This window comes from Talpa occidentalis, unplaced genomic scaffold, assembly GCF_014898055.3.
Source record: "Talpa occidentalis isolate TD23 unplaced genomic scaffold, MPIMG_talOcc4v2.1 talOcc4.14, whole genome shotgun sequence".
Classification (NCBI taxonomy): domain Eukaryota; kingdom Metazoa; phylum Chordata; class Mammalia; order Eulipotyphla; family Talpidae; genus Talpa; species Talpa occidentalis.
In genome coordinates this window covers 5,103,541-5,128,850 of record NW_023601433.1, presented here as the reverse complement: position 1 = coordinate 5,128,850, position 25,310 = coordinate 5,103,541, and the positions used below count along the sequence as shown (strand labels likewise).

Genomic DNA, 25,310 nt, shown 5'->3' with positions numbered 1-25,310 from the left:
GTGGTGCTTTCTTCTATGGCACCTTTCGGGGGTTCCTACACACACCCACCTATCCCTTTCACCTAAAACAAGGCAACAAGAGCTCACGGGGGAGCACGGCCTTGGAGGTCAGTCCCAGCTGTGTACTGATGGTTCCGCACTGCCCAGTGCTGGACATTGATAGATACATTATTTCCTCTCTTTTTAATTGCCAGAGAAACTTTGTTAAGGGACTATTAATGCCTTGATAGATATCATCATAACAAGCTGGACGAGATTAAGTTCGTAGCTCAAGTTCTTACAGCTTGTAAGTGGTCAAGTTTGATGTTTGCAATCTGATGATGGATGTGTTGTCCCTCACGTGAGTAGAATGTGTGAGTAGAATTTTGAAAATAGCTAGGCAGTGAAAATTTTGACTTGAATAAAAGAGTTCATGATTTTGTGTCTCAGTTTCCTGTCCTCTTAAGTAGCAATAGCACTTCTTTGAAGGAGCCATACAAAGATTAAATGAAATGGCGTACCTGAAGGTGCCTGTCAAGATACCCCTCTCAGAAGACCCCGGGATAATAATCGTTTCTTCCTTACCTTGAGTAAATAGCAACTGTAGATGGGTGAAAGAATTGCTACCTCTGCCTTTTTAAAAAAAATTAATATTTTAATATTTACCCTTTTCTTTTGAAAACCTTTGAACTCATAGGAAAGATACAAGAAGGGCCCCTTCATCTAGATTCACCAGTTGTTGACATTTTTTAAATAGTTGCCTTATCTTGGTGTGTCATAAAATTTCCTGAGCTCTTTTGATGGTATGTTACAGAGAGCATACCTCTATTTTTAAATATTTCAGCATGTCCTTCCAACATTGTAGTTGTCAAAATCAGTCATTTAGCTTTAGCATAGTAAGATCACCTGATGCATAGTTCATGTTCACTTTTCCCCAGCTGCCCAGCAATATCCTCTGAAGCAATGGTTTCATCCTGACTGGGACCATACAGTGGGTTTGGTCATCATGACTTTTTTTGCCTCCTTTCCAACTTTACCTTTTAATCCCTTACTGCCCACTCTCTCGGATTATACTAGAATGACTTCTTCAGGTTATCTGTCCCTTCACAGAGAGTGCATTCCTCAAACTCTTTGTAATCATCTAGAGAAAAACAGAAGACTGTCTCTACTCTTCTGCTGTGAAATCCTAACATATTCTGCTGTGAAAATAGCTAGGCAGTGAGAATTTTGACGTGAATAAAAAAGTTCATGATTTTGTGTCTCAGTTTCCTATCCTCTTAAGTAGCAATAGCACTTCTTTGAAGGAGCCATACAAAGATTAAATGAAATGAAATCCTAACATTCTGCTGTGAAATCCTAACATATTTCAGGACCTACCATGTGAGTGAGCAGGTAGTAAGACCAGCAAGGGAGCAGGTGTGTGGTTCTGGGCCTCAGCAGGGTCGCAGGTGCACTGTGCAGCACGGCTTTCAGAATTGCGCTTAGGGCGGTCCTGGGAACTCTGGCTCAAGGCCAGGCTGCCCAAGAGTGATTGGAAGCAATGTAAACTGCCTTTTAAGAGGACGATGGGAAGTTTCAAGGCAGTTAATCATAGTATTGGCCTTTTATATCTTGCAGTCTGTCCTGGGGTGAGGTTGAATGTGACAATCTAAGAGACTCTGAAGAGCCCTCGGTACTGGCTGATGTGGTTGTAATGACGTGATGCCTGCTCTGCGTGCTGCGCGATTAGTGGGAAAATGACCTTTCGTTCCTTCAGCCTGGTGGGTGGATGTTCTCACTGGGATGAGCAGTGAAAGGTGGTGGAGATCTCAGGCCTCCTGCAGCAGTTACACACCACCTCCTCTGCATCTCCCTGCTAGCGTTTGTAAAAAGCCTCGTCTGAGACTGTGGTTCCTCGTCATTCACCAACTGAAACAACCAGAATTTCAAGTGCATCTGTGTGCGAGTGCTTTTCTGTTCAGCCACACGTGATTTGGTTACAGTAAACTCTTTGTCCATATTTCTAAGGTAAATTTTAGATGCCCGGGCATATTTCTTTCCATGGTAGAAATTCAAGGCTGAGGACAAACATACTTAACTACCTGTAGACATAGGAAGGGCTTCTGAACAAGGATTGCTGAGTTTATTCTAGAAGTCCAAGGGAAGACAGAACAAGGGAAATGACTTGAAAGTGGGCAGTGTGGCCGTCATGCATAGAGCCTGCGCTTCTGTAATTAGTGTTTAGCTGTGCCTTGGGTTCTAGGGACAACCTCGGCTCACCAGGAGGGGAGGTGGTGGGCTTTGCCTGCTCGCCAGAGGAGCTCTGTTTGTGCCTCTGGCTTTATTTGAAGCGTGAAGGCTAGTCTCGGGTGCTTTCATTGCAGTATGCCAGGACACCAGTCCGGAGGTTTCCTGCAGCCTAATGAGAAGCCTCAGCTTTGCCCTTTTCACTCATGGGATCCGGATGCTCTGGGAACAGAGGCAAATGTTAACATTAAGTCAAGCAGAGCACACTGTGAATGCAGATCATGTTAGAACTGCATGTCCATTTGAAACAGTTGTACTCAACTGACTACCTTTTATACTGTTAATCTTTAAGATGTGGTTTTTCAAGTGTGAAATCAGATACATTTTGGTTAACATTGTCACAGCATTGTGTCATAGTTCAATTCACAGCATTTTTTTTTCCTTCTGAGTGAAACCTAAAATGGTGGTACTTCTGCAAATAATAGCAGTATAATTCAAATAAAATGATTAGTGCATAAAATGCCACATTTCTAAGGGCAAAACTCCTCATAGGTTCTTTCCTGCTTTTTGCTTCCATAGAGGTGACAGTGGCACCGGGAAAGCCCAGCTGTGGCTGTAGATAGTGTTTGTGCTTATCCTTGAGAAAGGTGTCATGTTTCTCCTGTAGCCGGGGCCCTGTGCCTTCCATTTATTAATAGTCGGTGTTCTGTAATGTTTCACTGGCTGATTTTGCACCGTTTTGTTGAATGATTGGGAAGCAAGACCATAAAAACGAGATTCTGCTTAGTAGTAATTAATAAAAGAAAGTAATACATTTCTTTCAAGAGGAAACTAGACTGCATAAAAAAGAAAAAGTCATGGTCCATACAGGATCAACTGTGAATAGCAGTTCTAGATGCTTAATAATGTAGAGGCTCAACACTGATGCAGCCACATTTAGAAGAAGAACTAAAAGGAGAAAGGACAAGCTCCGCGGGTGTGGTTTGTTTTGGCTTTTGGTTGTGGTGGGGGGAGGTAGTGAGCCAAACATTCAAATTCTTTGTTGGGAAATCACTTTTAATTCCTCCTCTGTCTCAGTTCCCCTTTTCTCATCTGTGTGCCTGTACATAGTGAGCCTGTTCTTTTTATATAATTGTAGCCCCCAAATGTTAGGCCAAAGTTTGTATTTGTTACTAAGTTGGAAAAAAAAAAGAAAACCAAGTGCGTATTCTATGTGGACTTTTGCTCTTAAACCTTCAGTTAATTCAACTATAGTAGTTATCACCCCAGGAAGCTTGTATGCTAGTGAGAGGGATAAAACAAGTTTGTTTGTTTTTAAAGATTTATTTATTTATTTATACAAGAACCGGGGTACAGGCCAGATGCTCGGGAGGGTGTGAGAGGATTCACCAGAGAAAGAGCGGGGAACAGAACAGGAAGCCTGACAAAATACACTGCTGAGGGGAGCAGCGGGCGGCAGGAGAGGTCTGCACGCCATGTGGGACCCTCCTCTGGTGGCCGGGGAGCAGCCAGGGATCGAACCGGCGCTGCAGAGGCTGCGGGCAGCTTCACAGCGCGGCGCTCAACCGCCTGTGCAATCAGGGGAGGCCCATAAGACAACTTTTTAAATAACCCAAAGTAGTTTTTAAAAAAGCTACTATGAGACAGGGTCGTACGACCTTTGTGTATTCAGAGGGGAGAGAAGACTCTCGGTGTGGAGGCAAGAGATCAGGAGACCAGACTGTGAACTGTGGGTACATTCGGGGCCCACTGATACCCCGGGCTGATGAAGTGTGCTCAGGGAGTGGCCAGTTAGGGTTTAGCTGCAGAATAAGAGTAGAGGATAAGCAAAACTGCATTAAAAGAGACATTGACTGAGAAACACCAGTGCCTTTTGTGGAGCGTGGCTGGTAGGAGGGCCTGTGAGTGTGCATCAGAGTGGAGACAGGAGGACTGGCTCAGCACACTGGCTTTGGTCGTGGAGTTCTGGGCTCTCACCTTTGCCCATCCATGCAGTAGAGATCGCTGCTTCGTAGAAAGCTTGAAATTACAAGAGATGCCTTAGTGATATCATTGCTTCATTCTCACTGCAAAAAGAACAACAAGAGTTATTTCATTTTGCAGCACAAAACTCTGAAGCAAGAGAATGGCATGGTGTTGCTTTTGAGCAGTCCCAGGGTAGACTTGGAGAGGGTGCTGATACTAGGGCAGCTGGCCGGTAATGAAAGTGTCCTCGGGCATCCAGATACGTCAGTGGAGGCCTGAACTAAAGCAGAGCCTATGGGAATTGACATAACGCGCTGAATATAAGAAGTATTACAAACACAAAGTCAACAGAATGATCTGAACAAGGGAAACCCTGTTACTTGGGGTGACAGTGGCTTCGTTCATGGGGATAGGGTTGCGGTTGCTGCTGCCTTCGGAAATGGGGGAGCATGAAAGTGTTTTAAAATTGGAGAAATCCCACTGGACACCCCAGTAAAGTCATTCATCAAGCAGTTGGAAGTGTGTGGAGAAGTGACTCAGAAGTAACTCAAAGCCTCTGAGTTACTGTGGAAGAGGGTGAGAAGTGAGAGGAAGCAGGGCATGGAGAGGGTGGCTCTTTCAGGACTTCGGGTGAGGATGAATTTTGAAAAGAGAAACAAGTCATCATTTTAAAGTTCCACAAAAGTCCAGGATAATGGAGATTAAACAAGGCCACTGGCTGTGGGGATTCGCTCGAGGCAGTGACCTGCCCTGGCGCTGCTGGCAGTGGCACAGTGGGCGCAGAGGAGCCAGAGGGCGGCGACACCTTAAAGCCTCAGCGGCAGAGGGGAGGCCACCTGAAAGCAGACCCTGGTTTGCCACAGGGTTTCTCAACCAGTGACCATGGGGTCTGAAGGGCCTGTGTTATAGGGAAGTGTCCCGTGCATTATAGAACTACCACGCCCAGCTCCGTCAAGTTACCACAACCAAAAATGTTTTCAGCCATTGCGCGATGTCCTCTGGGGTTGCTGTCCCTGACGAGAGCCACAGGTCTGCAGGGCTGACTATGCAAGGCAGCCCCTTCTGCCACCCTGTCTGCTGGCGCTGGCCTCCTGCAGGGGGGCAGGGAACTGACTGGGGCAAAGGGGAGACCACATGCCTCCAGGGGATGCCCAGGAATCGGCCACCTCAGGAGGGCAGGGATCATGACTCAGTGAATGTAGAAAAGGCTGCTTAACACTTGAAATCTGTGCCAAAGTGACAGTGATTGAGTAACAGAAGATTGTGCAGCGTGCCTGTGTGTCCCATTGCTGTTGGTGACACCCAAGTCTTTCATTTGGGGTGAAAAGCACAGATTGTGAGCTGCATTACAAGCAGGCATTGCGGGCACAGGTGTGCCTTCTAGAAGCAAAGGTAGAATTGGCGGTGCTGTGGACTTTAAGAGCACAGATCCATTGACTTGTTTAAATCAGTTGGCTTGTAACGGTGGACATTTCATTAGAGAGACCCGCGTAAAGAGCTTTCAGGGTTTGAAGTGAGGCCTGTCCCAGAAATGCCCTTTTAGGTACCTCTACCTGAGTCAGCCAATTTGGGTATCTTGTGTGTTTATAAGGATGTGATTAAGCAAAGTTATTTTTTTAATTAAAAAAATGTAGCTTGAAGTTCTTGTAAACAAATGTTTCATTCAAAATAGGATTTGATAGTCACATTGCCAAGTGCAGTATGTTGGTGGCATTGTAGTGGTCGCTCTCTCTACCCTTACTAACCTTAAGAATTTTGAGGGTCCTCCCTCCACCTATTGTTAACAGAAATTGGAGCTCCTCCCATTTGTGGATTGGATTACTAGTTCTTTCCTTTCCAGTAGAACCAGCTGCAGTCAGCACATGGTGTCACCTCTATTTTTAAGACTACTGCTTCATAAGCCTTGCTTCTCTACTCATAACCAAGCTAAAAGCATCTTCCTTACATTTCCTTGTTACTTGATTGTTAGCAAATCTTGATCAAGAACAGCCTTGGGGACGAATCCTTCAGTTTTCTTTGAATCCAATTGTGACCTCTTAGGAGGATGGAGCAATTCGTTCTATGCCTGAATCACCGGGGAACTGCACAAAATTTCTGCTGCGGAGCCTCAGTGAGCAGTCAGAGTTCACAGATGACTTCAGGGTTACACCTGCTCCCAGGAGGCAGAACATATACTATGTGTGTAATAATAATAACCGGAGCTTGCTTGCCTGCAGGGAGAACGCTGGAGAACCAGACTCCTGGAGCAGTTTATCCTATGAGATTCCTTGTGGAGACTGTTCTGTGAGGCACCATCGAGAGTTGGACATTTATACGCTAACCTCTGAGTCCGAATCACAGCATGAACCCCCGTTGCCTGGAGACCCTTGTACTGGCCATATCTCTAAACTTATGAACATCCAGCGGCAGCTAACGGTAAGGTGGAGCGCGTCCATCTCCAGGCTTCTGTGCCCCCAGCCCTTTCCCCAGCAACCGTCTCACTGCGATTAGAACATGGAATGCTTCCCTCTCAGATTTGACACCTGTCAAGCTGTGTTAGCCGTGAGATGTCACCACTCACAGACTCAGAACTAACCCTCGCCTGTAGCAGTGGGGGACGGCCGGGAGTCTTCAGTGGTTTTGAAATAATGACAGGTACATGTCCACGTTGCCAGTACAAAAATAGGTAATAACTAGAGCTAGATTTTCCTGACATCAAAGAAAATTTGTCTGTTCGCTTAACTTTATAAAATGAAATAAGCGAAATAGCTTCTGAGACTGTCGCTAAAAAACAGGAACCAAATTCACTCAGAAATAAAGGCTTTTCACAGTTATTTCATTGAGTGATGATAGTGTTACTACATTTAAATGGATAGTCGTACGGTCAAAAGATCACTACAAAAAAATAAAGACTTTATAATCCACTCAAGCCTTCAAGATAAAGTTGTTGCCAGACATAAAATCATTACAGGCTCCTGGAAGCATTTGTCATGGATAATATAAGTATCACATGGGTACATCTTCCTTGGCCACAACATCTGAAAGGCTAAGTTTAGATAATTTTTCCACCCAGTTTACTTCAGAGCTGATTTGATTTGGGAATATCTTGACAGTAATTTAATTTCAGGTCATGTAGGGTCAGTTCAGTTCCAGAGGCTTCTTTGGGAGCTTTATTTTTGAGAGCAGCAGCCAAGACACTTCATAGAGGGGTGGACCAAGGTGCCTGCCTGGGCCTTTTGGAATCACTGTTGTTCTAGAACAGGTGTCATTCCGTGTCCCTCTGGACGTCAGATGTTCCTTTGGCGTTCTCCTCGGGAGGTGAACGTAATCCGCTTGAAAACATTAGTTTGCAGGTGCCAAAGCTCTCAGCAGGATAGTAGGAAGAGATGCAGGAATCCATGAGAAATTAAAACTGTGAGAGGATGGGTTTATCAGGAGCTTCTGAAAATTTTCTAGCCACACCGCTTGTTTCTCCCAACCTCTGTTCTGTAGTGTTAACCCTGCATTAAATTTAATGGCCTGCCTTCATAATTTTCAGAAGACGGGTTCAGCAAGAAAGAGGCACATTAATTTTGAATACTCCAAGGAGCATAGTACAGAGTGTGAGCAAAAGCCGCTTTCCTTGCTCTTTCTTACAAGGCCTTCACCGCGCATAGCACACGTGCACACGTGTAAACTTCGCGGTAGTCTCGGAACGAGACAGGAATGGCCTGAGGATGCATGTTGGAGGCACTCAGCATGTTTACTAAGTGAACGTCTCTTCCAACACACTGGGTAGCGCGTGAGGAGCAGTAGTTTTTGTGTTGAAAAACAGTATTACTACAAAACTTCAAAAAATTTTGACAGAAAGGCAAATCAGATCAGCTGGTTTATTTTCCTTTATTTTTCTAAATCTTGTCTACATGCACAGGTGATTTTTGCAAAATTTAACCTTAGTTTAACCTTAGGTTTTATTTATTTATTGACATTGTATTATAAATGCCTTGTTAAAAAATTTCATTGTATTCTTCATAATTGACATATACACAACAGGGCAGCCTTTTCCACCAGGTTGATGAACCATGGTTATCTTAACCATTCCTGTGTAGTTGGTTATTTTTATTTGCATTAAAAAAAAAAACAACAACTTTAAAGTTGCCAAATGAGTTTTTGACATGGCCTATAATATCCTGAAGCCATAGCACCATCTGGGAATAATCAAGAATTAGCTATTATGGGCTTGATATGTTCTCATTTATTATTCAGCCTTAGACAACAGAGGAACAGTTTTATCAAAAAGTAAAAGAATTCTGTGTACTGTCCTTGAAATTATGAATCCGTTACTAAATGCTGGATTGGATGGGACATGTTTTGGTGATGTAACAATGCCATGTAGCTCCTCAGGAGGAATTTGAGGCCCCCCAAGCCCCTGCTTATGCTGTGATTGTGGGCGAGCCGATCTGCTCCGGATTTGTCTTTACCTATATGTGTGAGGCAGGATGGAAGCAGCTTCTGCCCCTCTAAAATCCCTTTAAAGATATTGTTCTTAGCTGCTCATTTGAAAGTAGTTTTTGTACTTTAAAAAAGTAAGGATTTGCAGCTTAATTTTAATCTACTTTCTAAAATAAATTCCTATGACAGAAAATAGTCATCTCGTATATTCTTGACAGTGTTCTTCATTCCAGCTATAAAAGAGGAAGCGGGCGAGGGGGTGGGGGATGTTTATTTGTATTTATGTCAAGATTTATTTTCTGTGACCTTAGAAGGGCTGGAATGGCAGTGAGTTCTCTCCAGCAGGGTTTTTGCTTATAGGCTTTAGCAACATTTTTTCCCAGGGACAATTTTTAAAAAGTGTCTTTGATTTCCTCCAGAAAACAAGCTTCAAGCAGATGGACAGTCTTCTGCCCCCAATGGTGACAGCACAGGATCCCTCATGCCTGCCTGGCGGTCCAGCGGCAGACGGCCAGCATCAGCCCTGCGCATCAGAGCCCACAGCTGGCCAGCAGCTTTCTCCTGAAGACGCCGAGAGCTCTCCAGGCTGCCCCGGGAGCCCAGCTGGGCAGATTGGACAATCCTCTGATTTGTCAAGTGTGTACAGGGAGGAGGATACAGACTGTTCCTGTCAGAAGAAAAGTAAAGGCAGGGAAAGTAAAGGGGAAGCAGAGCTGACACCGACTGTGGACCCTGGCGCTGTGCCCGACCCCCACAGTGGAGGAGAGCACACGGGAGGCCTTCCGTCCTGCAGAATCCGAAACGGAGATCCTGGGACAAAGTCCTCTGCAGGGGCCGCAGACCAGGCGTCTCCAAACAGGAGTGACAGTGTCCCGCGGGGAGACCTGTCGGGAGAGCCAGGCACTGTGGGGCCGGTCATCCCTTCCGCCTCAGAGGCCTGGGTCCCCGAGACTGCAGGGGCAGCAGAGCCCGAGCTCGGGAACCCAGAGGAGGCCCCCCTCCAGAGGACCGAGTCGGAGAACACCAGCACAGCCGGTGCCTCTGACGGCCAGGTCTCAGGCAAGCCTGCCAGTGTTCCCAGCTCTGCCTCTGCCACGCTTTCCTTGGGTGGTCACAACCCCGCCAAGCCTTCACTTGTACTGAGTAATGGAGGAAGCTCCACTGAGAAAGCCGCAGACTCTGAAACTTCAAGAAGTTGTGATGAGAACAGTGCTGTCCCTGGAGGTCCAGATGTCCTGGGGATTTTGCCTGCTGCAGAAACCAAGATTTCACATGGGTCTGAAGCCGACTGTCCCTCTGCAAGCGTGTGTGAGGTGACGTCAGCCTCCGATCTGACCTTCCCCAGGCCAGAAACAGATGTCAGCCCGTACCAGAAATCAGAAATGAATTCATCTCACAGTCCAAGCCAAATGAGCAAGTCACCCATAGGCTCCACAGCGGGACACGATAAACTTTCTGTGGCCTCTGCATGCCCCCAGAACACAGTCATTTCTAGGGGTGTGCCAGCTGCAAAGCCTTGTGATGACCCCGTCGCCCCACCTGAAAGTGCTCCCCCAGAGCTGCCCAGCACACAGCATCTGCCCACCGCCATCTGCCGTGAAGACCCACAGGCCTGCACAGTCACCCCTGACCATGCTGGAGCTGCCCAGGTGCCCGTGGATTGTTGTCCTCTTGGAGTTGTGGATGAAGAGGGCCGGGGAACAGACACAAAACTGGAAGCATCTTTAACAAACACACTTAAGGTGGCTCCACATCCATACCCTGCTGTACCCGAAATTGAGAAAGAACTGGTACCAGGCCAGACGATGACATCACACAGGACTTTCTCTCCGGCAGGCGGTGCAACATGTGAATCAGTAACCAAAGATGACGTGCTTTCTTTTGTCCCCTCCCAGAAAGAAACGGGAACAGCAACTTCTGAACTACACACAGCTGCAGATGGTAGCGATGGCCCTGGCGGAGAGTGCATTGGTGGAGCTAAGCAGCTGCTAGATGACCGTGCGGCAGGCCTCTCGTTGTCCACTGCTGCCCTTGATCTTCAGCCCAGCATGGGGAATGCCAGCCCCACAAGGCTTGTGGGGGAGCATCAGGGTCCCTGCCTCTCGGCAGTTCCTGGGCATCCGAGTCTCGAGGGGAGTGCTGACTCTTCCCTACTGCTCGTGGGAGAGGCCGCCTCGCTCTCGGATTCCATTTTGACTGAGGAGGGAAGAAATCTGGTGGTTTCAGAAAGCTCTGTGGCTCAGGGACGAGACGACAAGGACAAAGCAGTGACTTCTTCCTCCCTGAAGGAGGTCCTTCTTTCTTCCGGAACTCTGCTGGAAGAGCAGAGAGCACCTTCTGGACCAGATGCCCCAGGACTCCTTGGAGAACCTGACTCAGCTGCCTGTGCTAAGGACAGAGCACTCCATGGCAGCTTCCCAGGCGCACCCTCAGCCTGTCTTCACGTAGAAACTCAACAGAACGAGGAAGTGGCCCCACCAGTCTCCAGGCTGCCTGAAGGTGGGGCTGCACCAGTCAGGGTGCCAGCAGGAGCAAGCCTGGCTGTCGACGGCGGCCCGGAGGCCTCGGGGGCTGCCCAGAGCAGCTCCCCTCCACTGCGAGCTCTGTTACCAGATGGGTCGGAGTCTCTTAACTGCCACCCGTCATTTGCTCTGGATGTTGATGTGAAAAGCACTCAGAACCAGGGGGAGAACTCTGCTTGTGAGATGAGTGGGAACGTGTGGGAGGTGGCAGTGGCTGATGCTCCACCAGGTCCCACTGGAGCCAGAAGGAAGGGTAGCTCACACAGCCCCCGAAACCCCCTGACTGCAGAGCGCCTCCTGAGCCCGGAGAAGAGCATGAACCGGGGTGTGCCAGGAGCACCCCCAGGCAAAGGCGTGACTGACCAGCAGGCCGCTGCAACCCCAGAGATGGTGCCTCTTGGTGGGGAGACAGGGAAACCAGAGGGAGCTGAGCCCCACTGTCACCTGGGTAGCCCCAAAGAGGCGCAGGTAGATGGTGGAGCCCAGCACACCCCTCTGCAGCCTGCTGCCAGGCAGTCCCGCACAGGGTCAGGGCTCGCCCAGAGTGCCGCTGACCAGACCCCATGCTGGGAGAGCGGGGCCCTCCCACCACCTGGCACTGTCTCTGCCACCGCCGTGCCTCTGCCTCAGCGGGCCGACGCCATCATGGAGGCCGCCAGTCGCATCGTGGACGCTGTCATAGAAAGAGTCAAGGCCTCAGGAGTTCTGATGGCCAAGGGGGGCATCCAACATGGGCCGCAGTCCAGTCCCTGGGAGTTGGGCCCCGCAGCTGGACAGCTGGCCGGTGTCTCTGCAGGCCACGTGAGTGCCTGCCTGCCTGGGGACACCCCACAGGTGGGCAACATCCAGGAGGAAGCCCCTGGTGCCCTTGAAGGATGTGATGCTGGAAGGAAGGAGCCAGAGCAGCTTACTCCACCTGTTCCAGGACCTGGGCCGGCAGCAGGTAAGCAAAGCAGAACCCCAGACTCACCTTTTGAGAAACGGGTTCCCTCAGAGTCACTGCTCTGTGTTGGTAGAAATACAGGTATCTTTGTTGTTGAGCAGTCTTGCCCGCGGTGGGCAGGGTGGCAGGAGGAGGGTCACTGCCACCTGGGGAGCACGTCATCTCGGGGCAGAATTGCTTCCTGTCATGTCGACTACCAGGCTGAGTGCCTCAGGCCGAAACTGTTCTGTCGGACACACCAGAAACGCTGTCCCTGCCCAGGCTGGGGGGCACTGCCTGGATCTCAGGTGCTCCCCAGTGGTCAGGGAACTTGGCATGTGTTTTGGCCCCACAGCACAACCCTCTCTCCCGAACCATGGCAAACAGTGTGAAAGTGGGTTCAACTTACCAGCCTGGAGTCCCTTTCGATTCCTGTCGGCCGCCTCTGTATCCTGAGTGAATTTAGAGGCCGTGGTCTCATGCACACCTCTAATCTTTGAAGCCTTGGCACGCCCCCCCAGGTGGTGGTGTTAGGTCACGGGCGAGGTGGGGCACCTCCCTCCTCTTCCTGCCGGAGCAGTGGACCTCCGGGGCCTCTGGGCAGCCGTCTGGGATGCCGGGCCAGCACGGCGTGGGGGATAGGAGGCAGGATTTCCGCCCCAGCCCTGTCTGCTGAGCTGCTGTCACGGGCAGACGTTGTGTCTGCTTATCTTGGTGAAGCAGCTGCAGCAAGCAGATTGCTCACACAGCAGCCCGTTCCATCTGTGGGTAACCATGGCCAGAGAGGACAGAGCCGCCGCTGTCGCTCACTGGAACCAAGCTCTCTGAATAAAACTGCTTGGGGGCTGAGGCTGAAGCGGACTGGACTCCGCCCGACTCCTTCCTGCTGTCACGGGCCCGTGCGACCCCTCCATGGCACTGCCTGTCACCAGGTACTTCGGCAGGCTCCTCTGTGCTCCCCTGGCGCGGAGGAGAAGCAGGAGCCTGTTCTGTTTTTTGTTTGATTGTTTCGCTGTTGTCTAATTTTGCAAATCCCTGTCAACGTGGTAGGTGTTGAGTGTGGGGTGGTAAATGGAAAGAGGGGACAAAATAGCAGGAGAAAGTTGTTGGGGGAGCAGAGCAGGTTAATAAACAGAGCCGTCATTTTCCCTGATAAGGAGCCCTTAACCATTTATAATCTGTTTTTCTTTTCCCCGGTTGAGGGATTTAAGAAACCTGAGGTGGTGTTTCTTGCACCTTCGGGTTTTCAGTTTCCATTAACGTTCTAAGGGTAGAAAGTCTGAGCAGCAGAAATGTGCCAGCTGCTATCTCAACTTAAACAAGAAGGTCTCTGGTTTTTAGAAGAAGGTACCGAAAGTCTATTTTGGGGGGGGCTGTGGCAAGTTGGCATTTCAGAAGGGGCGTGACTGTAAGCCGATGCGGGCTGTGTCCTTTTTGCTTGGGTGCTGTGTGTTTGGCCGCATGGGCTGGAAATAGTCCTCCCTGGCTCCGTGGTCAGAGTTTAATCCCAGCAAGTATGAGCTTTTTGAGGTTTATTCCAGAGCACTCTGAAAAAAGGTGAGAAAACCAGGGAGATTTTCAGAACTTTGATTTTTTTAATAGTACAAAAGCTACAGTAAGGAAGTTAAATGATTTTGAAGATCATAAGGTTTTAGGAGAGAAAATGAGATGTGTGAAGTGTCAACACCATCTCCGGGTTGGGGGTGGTGGGTATGTGTGGGCGACTTGTTCTGCCAAAAGGAGTCATAGTGCTCCGTGCTCGTGGTGTCTAACCAGAGAGAGAAGTGGCCAGTGAGGAAGAAGCCGGCGCTTTCTCCGGAGCAGGCAGGGCTGGGGAAAAGCCCCGGTGCCGTGGCCTTATGGAAAAAAGCACCTGACCGTGAGCTCAGAGCCGAAGGGTATTTTGTAGGAAGTTTGCGTGCCGTTGGTGAGGTTAGCCAGCTGTCCTAGGATGGAGACACAGGTTTAGCTGCTGCTTTAGAAGGGGCCCCATGGCACTGGCTTCGGTTTTTACATACTGCCTTAGCTAAAGCCACATGAACATCGAGATGGAGAAAACTCAGGGAGAAGAGGGGCCGTGGCCCTTCGCCCAGCAAGAGCATGGGTGTAGCCATGTGGGGCTGCCCACCCCACCCCTCGGCGCTCGGCAGTCACTGCTACCATGGTGACGGGTCGCTGCTTGCCAAGACACACATTTCCAGTTGATGGCATAGATAGTGAGGTGTGCCAAAGATCACATCCCCAAATAAGTAAAAGCCACCAACAATCAGAAAAGAATTTACTCTGACTCACTTAGAAGTGTTTTGATCAAGGAATACGGATTCTAAGGCGATTGCTTCGTCAGACGTTTCTTCTTAAATAATCACATTTTATGAACTGTAAGACAGACTTTGGTTCTTGGGCAAGGAAAGTTGTTGGCCTATTTTTAAGCTGCTAGTAAGATTATGTAATTATAAAGGCAAAGAGAGAAGAGTAGAGATTTAGAAATGTTCATTCCTAGGAACGTAACAGTTTACGTGTAAAGGAGATCTTTGCATGTGTCACTGTGTGCCGGTAGAATAAAATCTTAACTAGTACAATCGATTCTTTGGTGAACGGAACCTCCGCCCTTGGTGTAGGGAGCGTTCTCCTCTGCCAGGGTGGTGGCTGGACTCGATTAGTAACAGCCACAGAAAATGTCCCACGTGAAACCGAGTCAGTAGTGCCGCTTGTGTTTGGATTATCGCGATGACCTTTGACTCTTTATGCACCAACTTCTTTAAGAAGTGGTGTCAAAACCTAAATTTCCTCCAGACATCAGTTTTAGCACTTCCTTCCTGTCTTGGCTGAATGATGGTCAGGTAACACCAACCACTGCTGTCTTCTCTGTCAAGAATAATTTCAGAGAAAAATTTTTCTTAAGAAAAGGAGTTGCCACTTTGTGAATATGTGATGGTTGGGGAAGAAGTGAATTTTAAAATAATAAATAGCATAGGAATTGTTCTGTTTCACCACTCACAGTGATGGTGAGTGTGTGGTGTCCCACAGGCCTTGTCTTGCTCTCAGCGGCTCTTCCTGTGCAAACACGTCCATCTCTGGCCCCTTTGGTGGTGGGCAGTTTGGGCTACCTGGCCCCAGCTGGTAATCTGCCCCCTTAAAGGCACGAGTTTGCTTCTCCACAAGCCAGTCAGCTCCACACTCAGCTGTTCTGGAGAAGTCAGTAGTGAGAGTGGATGGTCAGTGGCGTGAATCGGAGCTCCCTTAGCTGCACCCACGGAGGGCTGGCTGGGAGACCATCTGGGCGTGGGGTGAAGGAGGACGAGGGGTCAGAAATGACCCTGGCAGCTGAATGAGAGGGAATACTTTCCACTTACGCCAAATGCAAACCAAACAAAACACACGAAACCAGGAGGTGTGTAAACAGTAAGACAGCAATCGATATTTCTGATGCACTTTGTAACCACCTCGTTTTCTTTAGAAATGCCAGATACGAAAGCTGAAGACGAAGTGGACTTTCGTGGTAACTCCAGGGAGAGCCCTGCTTCTGAGGAGGTGGCTGCGGGCAGCAGCGTCGCTCCTGCACCAGAGGCGAATCCAGGCCCGGAGACCCAGGCGGTGAGTGGCATCACATTTATTTCAGCATGAGAGGTTCTAGCCAGGTCTGCTCTGCAGCCTGGTTTCTTTCTGTGTTGGAGATTGCACCACCACCCCGCCCCTGCCGCCCGCCACCATGATCTCTTTTCCTACCTTTACACGAGCATATGTTGTTCTAGTGCAGCCTTCAAACATGGCGTGCACCTCACAGTAGAGTTCTGGAGAGTAGGATAAACAAGATGTTCTCTCTGAGCACAAAACTTCAGTTTTCATCAAGTTTAATGTGTCAGAAAATGAGAATTAACTGCAAAAAAGGATCTCTTGACCTTTCTTACACCCAATTCTCCTTTCTTTAAACAGAAACTGAGAGCTGCAAAAGTGAGATTGAGATTTGAACTTTGAGCTCAGTACTCTCTAAAATACAAAGAACATCATTTTTAGGGCCAAAAAAAGCTTCAGTAGGTTTTGTGCCTAACAGCTTTATTGCGCGAGAATTCGTAGGCCATCAAATCCACCCATTCGAGTAAGATGCACAGGTCATTTAGTTTTTAATAGTTAAAATCTTGCAGCCGTCACCACTGTCTGACTTCCGAACACCAGCATCACCCTGAAGAGACCCTCATCTCACTAAGTCTGCACCCCCAACCCCCACCTCCGTCCCCGGCAGCCACTCATCTACTTTGTGCCCCTCTGGCTTCGCGCCTTCTGGAACTTCACATGCGTGGAATTCGACAACATGTGGTCTAACATGTTTTCAGAGCTCTTTTTATTGGTGTGGATAAACCACGTTCTGTTGTACGCGTCGACTGTCCCCATTTTGGGACTGGTGAACGCGCTGCTACGGTGCCCATGTTCCTCTCTACTTCTTTTCTTATACCAGGTAGTAGGTTTGCCAGGTCACTGGGTAATCTGGTGTTTGACACCCAGTATGCTCTCTGAAGTATTCTTCTTCAAGGTCTTGAGGTTGTTTCTCCTATTGTTTATAGCTGTTGACTTTTAAAGAGGGCACTTAAATTTGTTGAAAGAAATGGTGCCCTAAGCTTTTGGTTACATGCTAATGAAGTTAACCTTCTGGAAATTCAGGTTATTGCGGTAAATATCATTGGCCCTCAAAAATCCATCTGCCTTTTCTAAACTTGGCAGAGCCCTCTCTCTTTGCTCTGCAGAGGGCCGAGTGGTATTTTTCCTTAAAGTTAACTCCAGTAGGCAAACAGAGCTGTGCCCTCCCCAGCTGGCTCGAGTATCTGAACTTGATAAACAAGCTTGGTTTTTGGAGCGCATTGTGGGGAGGTGCTGCCGTCGTGACCGCCCTCACTACAGATAATGTGTGACTAATGCGGGTGGCTCCTCCTGTCGCAGGCGTTATTCAGACCAGTGTTGCTTTGGCTCCTGGGGAAAGAAAAAAGGACACACCCTGCTTGAGTACATGTGTCTTTGTTTCCAGGAGCCCCTGAAACATGGAAAGAACACACTCATATCCTTGAATTCAGAGGCCTCCCTTTCTTAGCCCCTCATCTTAGTATTAGAGCCATTGGGGTCACTGCATGTGTCTGATGCCTGATGGGGGGGGGGTGGGGTCATCTTATCCGGACTGGGTCTTAGCAGGGAAAACGAAGAAAACGAAACATTATTTTAAAAATAAAAGCCCCCGCTCGCCTGTTCTCTTTCCCTCGTGTTTGCTCTCCTTTTTAAAGCTCAGAGAGCTCACTTTCCCCATTGGCCCGCACGCGCCTCCCCCCCCCCACCCCCCACCCCCCCCCCACCCCCCGTTTTACAGATAAAAGAATTAGCGCCCCTGAGACTCTTAGGACTAGCCCAGGTCGGGCTCAGCAGGAACGAGAATGGGAGTTTGGTTTCTGACCCGGGACAGCTGGTGGCGGTGCTCCAGGGGCGTCGGGGGTCAGGGCCGTGTCGCATGTCTGCCGCTGGCCTGCCTCCGCCTGGAGTTGGAAGAGGCACCTGGGATGAGGTTTTCAGTTCTTGAAGATTTTCAAGTCTGAGTCTAGAGATTTTGTGTTCACTTGTGATGTTGTGAAATCTGACCTCTCCTCTCCTCTCCTGTCAGGCCAGGCTGCTCTGCTTGCTCTGAGCTGAGAGGAAGAAACTTGGACACATGCGCTCATTTTTCCCATTCTCTCTTTCTCCCCCACTTTTAGCTCTTCAAATTCTGTATTCATCATGTGTGTTTTCATTAGATCCACAAATCTCTTTTTTTAAAGGAAAGATCGTAAATATTCTAGCCTCTGGGCCACACAGAAAACAGCTCTGGGCGTGTGCAAGCAAGAGCGCGACAGCTCCAATACGAGCTTGGTTTAGGGGCTCTAACGTGGCATTTCATAAAGTGCTCATGTGCCATAAAATGCTTTGAGGGGGAGTAATTTCTCATTTAAAAATGTAAAATCCGCTCCTAGGTTTGTCTACGCCCTGCACCGCAGCAGGTGGTGGGCTGCTGGCCTACAAAATAATTGTGTGCCAGCAGCAAAAGGAATGAGAAAGCAGTGGGCTTCTTTTCTAAACAGTTTCGCTCGTTTAGTGGTGAGAGCTCCAGTGACGAATGCAGGCGGGAGGCAGAGGGTGGCAGGTCTGGTCTCAGGCGCTAGCTCTGCTTGGCCTCTCCAGAGAGCACCTTCCTCCTCCCTTCATCTCGAGCTGTGGCCTTCTGAAATCGGTTGGCAGGCTGGAAGGGCTGCACCGGCTTGTGATGGTCGTGGAGGTAGAGTGGCATCTGTGTAAAGTTACACCAACCAGTCTTTCTGACATATGTCCCCTCTGTGTGTTGGCTTTGGGGACAGGCCAGTTATTGCGTCCCTGAATCATTGAATTGTCCTCCACCAGGTGTAAAACAATCTGTGTATCTTAGGCTTTGCTACCATCTTGGAAACCAAGAACAGTGATGCATTGGTAGCAATTTTCTAGTAAATGTAAAGAATCAGATTTTTTTATCCACGTAGAAGAACTGGGGTGTAGGCCAGACATGCCAAAGGAGGAGAGGATTCACCAGAGACAAGAGTGGGGAGCAGAACAGGTGGAAGAATCAATTTTAAATTCTCCTGGGAGGCTTCCTTTTTTTGTAACCTGCTCTAAACATGTATAGTCCTTGGTGCAGGGACCTCTCCTGAGGTGGCATTACAGAGTGCTGATGGAAAAAGGCTTCTGTTGAATTCCTATTTTATTTAATCCAGTAGTCTGATACCTGTCATACAAACAGAGCCGTAATTTTTCATTCCTTAATCTGCTTGACCATTGTTGTAAATCAGCCCTTACTGTAGAGGTCAGTGATGCTTAAAATCATGACCCATAAATGGATTAGGCAATGGCAAGATTAATGTTTGCCTCTATTCTGAGGGGAAACATGTGCTGAGTGCCGCAGGTTTCTCAGTAGAAGTCAACCCATCCTAACAGGCACTTCACTTTTCAGGAGGACGTGCCATTAATTAAAGACACTGTGGTTCGTTCATTCCCATTGGTTGCGGTTTCTTACTAGGGCTAATATTAGCTACAGTGTGATATTTAAGGTTGTCCCCTCTTATGAACCCTTCTAGTTTCAGAGTTCTCAGATTACCTTCTGTGTCTTTACTTTATTCTTTGTTGAGTTAGTATATATTAAACACTCAGAACAGGGCCTGGCACACAGGAAGTATGGTTTGGCATTATTGTTATTAATTTGTTTCTTCCGATTCCAAGATCCTTCTCACTTATTTAAGCAACCAGTGGCATATGGCAGTTCCTACAACAATCAAGACTCGTGGACATGAAGTTGGGAGATGTGGAGTTTGTTTAATTTCTGAGACCTGTAGAATTTGAATGACCCTTAAAGATGAGTAAAGAGGTCCAGTGCCTTAGCTTCATAAGAGAAGAAATGGATTCAGGGTGGTTAAGTCTTTTTGCCTCGTTTCACAACTAGTCAGCTTTGTTTAAGCTGAACTTAATATCCTAATAGTGTTTCCTAATAGTTCTATCCTAATAGTGTTTCCCTAGTAACTAGACTGATTTCCTGAAAAGTTGTCCCGAGGATGCACTTCAGGGGAGCCCAGGTGACTCGGCTTTGGGATGGGGTTTTGCATTTTAACAAGGCCTCCTGGATAACACCCATGTGAAAATCTCATCATTACATCTCCTGCTTTCCGTGAGAGTTGGAGAAGCTCCTTTGGCCTTTTTTGGAGCTAAGCTGACTTACTTTTAAGTCCCATGTTCTTAGAATGTTTAGCTGCAGCTAAAGAATAGCAAGAATTTGTTCACAGAGTTTAGTTTTGGTACAGAAACTACTGAGATTTTCCAGACCTGCATTTTATTTCTTAAAGAATGACATGACTCGGTGCAGAGATGACACTGAGTACTGAGTGCAGAAAAGGAAGCCTCCAGGGATGTGCTCCCTGGCCACCAGGATGTAACTGTGGCTCCTGCCCCCCTGTCACAGCTGAAGACTGTTAGCCACATGAAGACTGACTCCAGCAGGCAGTGTGTCCCGTCAGGATGCTCGTGGCCCTGTGGCCAGATGCTCAAGAACAAGTATGTTCAAACACAACCCTAAAATCCCATATTTTGAGTGGTAGGTTACATAACTCCGTAGCCAGACATCCGGTTAACTGAATTTCATTCTTTTTTAATATATTTTTTACATCATTTTTCATTTTTGCACAACGTATGCATTTTCATCTTGGTTATAGTCCCCATACAATTCCCACCCCTGCTGTTTTGATCCTACTCCCTCCTCCCTCCATCTCCCCCCCGTAGTGTGTCTCAGGTTCATAGTTGTTTGTTGATTTTGATTTTCACTTTCTTATAGTTATTCTTTCTCCTGGTCCCTTATTTAAGTTTTCTCGATTCCTGCTGTGAGTGAGACCATCCGGTATTTTTCTTTTTCTTTCTGGCTTATTTCGCTGAGCATGATCCCTTCCAGCGCCATCCATGTTGCTGCAAATGGCATGAGTTTATCCTTTTTGAATGCTGAGTAATATTCCATGGTATATATGTACCACATTTTCTTGATCCTGTCATCTACTTTTGGGCATTTGGGTTGTCTCCAAAGCTTAGCTATGGTAAATAGTGCTGCTATAAACATAGGGGTGCAGGTGCCCTTTGGAATTAATGTTTCTGTGTCCTTTGGGTAAATACCTAGGAGTGGAATTGCTGGATCCTATGGAAGCTCTATCTTTAGTAGGTTGAGGAACCTTCACACAGCTCTCCATAGTGGTTGGACCAGTTTGCACTCCCCCCAGCAGTGCAGGAGAGTTCCTTTTTCTCCACAATCTCACCAACAGTTGTTGCTAGTTTTTTAAATATGTGCCGTTCTCACTGGTGTAAGATGCTGTCTTGTAGTTTTGATTTGAGTTTCCCTGATGACAAGTGATGCTGAACATTTTTTCATATGTCTGTTGGCCATTTGCATTTCCTCTTCAGAGAAGTTTCTTTTTAGTTCTTCTGCCCATTTTTTGACTGGGTTATTTACTTTGTTTTTGTTGTGTCTTGTCAGCTCTTTGTAGATTTTTGTGATCAGTCCTTTATCATTAGTGTTGTGTGCAAAAATGTTCTCCCAGTTGGTGGGGTGTCTCTTGAATTTCCATTCTTAATTACATTCACAACAATGTGAGTATTTGTGTTTTTTTTTTTTTTTTTTTTTGTGGTGGTAACAGCTTTGTTGAACTGTTTCCAGCTTAGTATCTTCTTGAACTCTCTCTGCTTTCATTATTTTTAATGGAACACTGTTTTCATCCTCTTGACTCAAGGGGGCGAGCTTGCATCTCTCCCTAGTCTAGGACTCTGGCAGAAAGCTTCAGTTTTGTGTGTCTGCCCACAGCCTCCATACTCAGCTGCCAGGAAAATATGGATGCGCTTAGGCTATTGGGTAACTAACTTGACAAACTGTAATGCTGGTGTTCAGAATGCTTTACACCTCCTACCCTGTAATTTAACAGTTTTCAATTTTTAAAGAATTCCTTTAAACAAAATGTCATTCCTATCACATTTACCTACATAGTTTGTGGTGTATGTGTCACCTAGGACTAGGCAAATTGGCCTCTTTGTGAGCCACCTTTAAGAGAAACAGACCTCCCTCAATTATCCTTTTTGGGTGCAAAGTTAGAGCTCGCTTCAGCCACAGGGAGCTTCTCAGCGTTTTCATCTGACATACTTTTGGTGCAGAGCGTCTGGTTGTAGGACCACGAGCATCCTGACAGGACATGCTGCTTGCTGGATTCAGTGTTCCATGTGGCTAACGGTCTTCAGCAGTGATGGGGGCAGGCGCCATGATTCCGTCCTGGTGGCCAGGGAGCACGTCCCTGGAGGCTTGCTTTTCTGCACTCAGTACTCAGAGTCATCTCTGCACCGAGTCATGTCGTTCTTTAAGAAATAAAAGGCGGGTCTGGAAAATCTCAGTAATTTCTGTACCAGTATCATTGGAGATACTCTCTGTCTGTGAAACTCTGAAATGGAGAGCTTCTGGGAAATTCTGCAATGGCACCTTCTGCAAATACTCTCTAAAGTAGATAGTTGCAAAAAGAAATGTCTCAGAGAACCCTGGGTTGTGAAGCCACAAGTGGGAAAAATGTGACTTTAGTGTTAAAATACTCATCGATAATGTGTAAGGGTTTGATTTAATGATCTATCATAGATTGTTATTGACCTTAAGCAAGTTATTTAATTTCTCTAGTCATTGTTTCCTCTGTTATGTAATGGTTAGATTATCTTTAAAGCTTCTTCCAGCTCTGCATCATTGACCAGTGTATGATTCTAGAATGGTCAGAATACACTCCTAAACGTTGGGGTGTACCTGATGTGTTGGACTAAAAAGATAATCAAGGGGAACTGTTGAAAGATCATACTTTTAAAAAATAGCCAAACTCTTTTAATGTTTTCTTTGAATGTTTCCAAGGTGATTTGCTCTGGAGTCTTAAATTATATTAATAATCCACTATTTTCACTCAAAGAGATGCTTAATTGTAGGTCAGATGTGCATTTTGGAGCCTGAATGTGTGCCTGCCTCCCCCTCATTCCCCAGGTTGAGACCAAGGAACTACCACTCCTTCCACCCAGTGCTTACACTTCTCACTTCACTTTTGTTCTTTCTTATCTAATCCTTTTGTGTGCCAAGAATAGCAGCCAAGCATAATGGGAAAGATCCTGGAGCTAAATAAACCAAGGTTTTAACCCCAGTTCTTCCACTTGAATCCATTTGTGTAGAACCCTGATTTCCTTGTCAGTAAATTTTTGGCATTGACACCTACTTTTTTTTAGAGTTACTTGTTCCAACTGGAGTTGTTTGTGGTAGGAATAATTCAGATCTCATTTTAAACTGAGAATTATCAGACCCATGCTTGAGACTGTATATGAATGATCCTACATTGGTGATGGTTGACATAGTCTTGGAAGAAACTATTTAAATATCCCAGGCTGTAGTGATAGTCATTTATGAAAGATTACCTTGTCACCTAGTTGGCCGAATGCAATAATTTACTTAGTGCTTGATTCAACACATGTTCATTATTGACCCCTGTGTTAGACTTTCGATATACTAAAATGAAAATAGGTCAGTCTCTGCATTCAAAAGCTCATATTCCAGTGGGAAGAGATAATTATTAAACCAATAAAGAAGATACAATCCAATCGGCATTAAAAATACAGATGAAGGGCCTCCCTAGTGGCGCAAGGGGTTAAGATGCAACCTATGAAGCAATTCGCAGCCTTTGCAGCATGATTTCTATCCCTGGCCAGCCAGGGAGCAACCCATATGGTGCAGCAGACCTCTCCTGTCTCGCCTGCTGTGTATTTCAGTCAGTCTGCCTATTCTGCTCCCCACTCTGTCTCTGGTGAGTCCTCTCAACCCCCCCCCCCCCCCCGCCTCTGGTCTGTACCCCAGCTCTTGTACACATAAATAAATAAATCTTAAAAAAAATACAGATAAGGTTACTGACTAGATACCTTTCAGTAGCTGGTTGGTGAATTCTCCTCTCTAGGCTTCTATAACCCTCAGCAGGGAGGGAATTTTTTTTAATGGTGTTTTTTCACGCTGTTTGGCTCCATGTGTTTTTAAGCTGGTTGTCTCCAGTGCGAGTGAAGATGTGTGCATTCTGCCTAGGCGCCCTGGGCTGGAGTGCAGCAGGCTTGGAGGAACTGCCCTAAGTGGTTACTTAGAAAAACTGAAAGCGAGCTCCTCCCCCTGAGGGCTGTGCCCGGCCTGCTGGCGTAAACATGACTTATGCTGAGAAAACTTGCGTCATGAAAAGACTCTAAAAGCAAAGCCGTGTGTCTGTGAAGGCGGGCCTGGGTCCTGCTCAGGGACAGAGAGATGGGCGCCTGTGATTAGGCCGGTGCAGATTTCTCCCACTGGGCTAATTGTGTGTGTTTAGAAATGCCTGCTGGTTGGCGGCCACCATGAGAGTAAAGCTGCACAACCTGCGTGGCATTGTTTGCTTCATCCAGAAAGATTTCAGGGGTACTGATGTCACATATTTTGGGCCCCTTAAGCTGCTTAATTTTGTCATTTAGCCTATGACTTTGATTTTGTTCATTCACTTAGTGAACATTAAACAAATGCCTTTCCCTTTCAAAGCCTATTGCATCTAACATCTAGGCAATTTTTAAAAGTGAGCTGCTGTCTCTGCCCTGGCGTAGTTAAGGTCTAGTTCTAGAAAGCGTACACAGAGACAGTCACGGTGTGTGAGCACCGAGGGTGAGGCCTGCCGCAGGCACCGCAGATGTGCCTTAGGAGTCCTTCCTGTGAGGTGCTTGTCTGAAGTGCAGTGGGGTAGCCTGTTTCCTTGGTTATCAGTAACCACGTAACATGACATGGAGTAAATATTCCATTAGGAAGAACAGGGATAGAGTCGGAGAACCTATTATGTGCTTTCCAGCCATATTGTTCTTTTTTTTTTTTTTTTTTTTTGCTTTCACAATGTGCTTAGCCCTTTGAAGATCTTAGAATTGCCAGAAACTCCCCAGTTTGCAAGGTAACTGAGGTAGCAGTAATCCAGGTTAACAAATGAATTTCATTAGGAAACCGAGCAGAAACATTTACCAAAAGCATGACGGATGGAAGCATTTGGTAGTCTGCACACCGAGTGGGGGTTAAGAAGGATAGTGCTTCAGTTTGAGAGTCTCCTACAGTCAGTGTCAAGCTCTGTTCTCGCTCCGCTTCACACCCATCCTGAGAACCCCACAGCCATGTCCCTGCTGTGGACCCAAAGACGGTGAGCTGAAGGCGAAATATGGCTACCATGAAGTTGAGATCAGAATATGCTGTGGCCACATTTAAAAAGTCCTGAGTTCAGGCCTCCCTCAGCAGCCAGGCATCAAAATATTTACACTGATTTTCCTTATCTGTAGTTGGCTTCTGTCCTGAGTCATCCGGATTGTTAAGTATTTAAGGGTTTTGAAAGCCTAGTCATTCTGGGGTTGGAGCTTAGAGTTGAAATGAAGTAAAATAATGGAACAGATTTTCCATGTGTGGTTCTTGGGTTTCAAGTAAAGATAGTTGCTGAAGATGATTTCTGGAACTGACCTAATGTTACCCATTCCACCATTGGCCCGCACCTAGGAACTGAACTAATTTTGTTTATTTATTTACACAAGCACTGGGTACAGTCAGAAGCGCGGGAGGGTGAGAGAATTCACCAGAGCCAGAGCGGGGAGCAGAGCAGGCAGAGGGACCGAAGTACACTGCTGAGGGGAGCAGCGGGCGGCAGGAGAGGTCTGCGCGCCATGTGGGACCCTCGCCG

At 47.2% G+C, this 25,310-nt stretch overlaps 1 protein-coding gene across 7 annotated transcripts in view; it reads left to right on the top strand.

Annotated features, from left to right (window-relative positions):
• The window catches only part of AKAP13 (A-kinase anchoring protein 13), a 252,783-nt gene that overhangs the window by 123,117 nt on the left and 104,356 nt on the right, over nt 1-25,310 (top strand). For all 7 annotated transcript variants that reach the window (XM_054694745.1, XM_054694744.1, XM_054694743.1 and 4 more), the window contains exons 6-8: nt 6,387-6,585; nt 9,000-12,045; nt 15,482-15,618. In XM_054694745.1, coding sequence (XP_054550720.1) covers nt 6,387-6,585; nt 9,000-12,045; nt 15,482-15,618 — 3,382 coding nt within the window. The remainder of the gene's footprint in view (nt 1-6,386; nt 6,586-8,999; nt 12,046-15,481; nt 15,619-25,310) is intronic.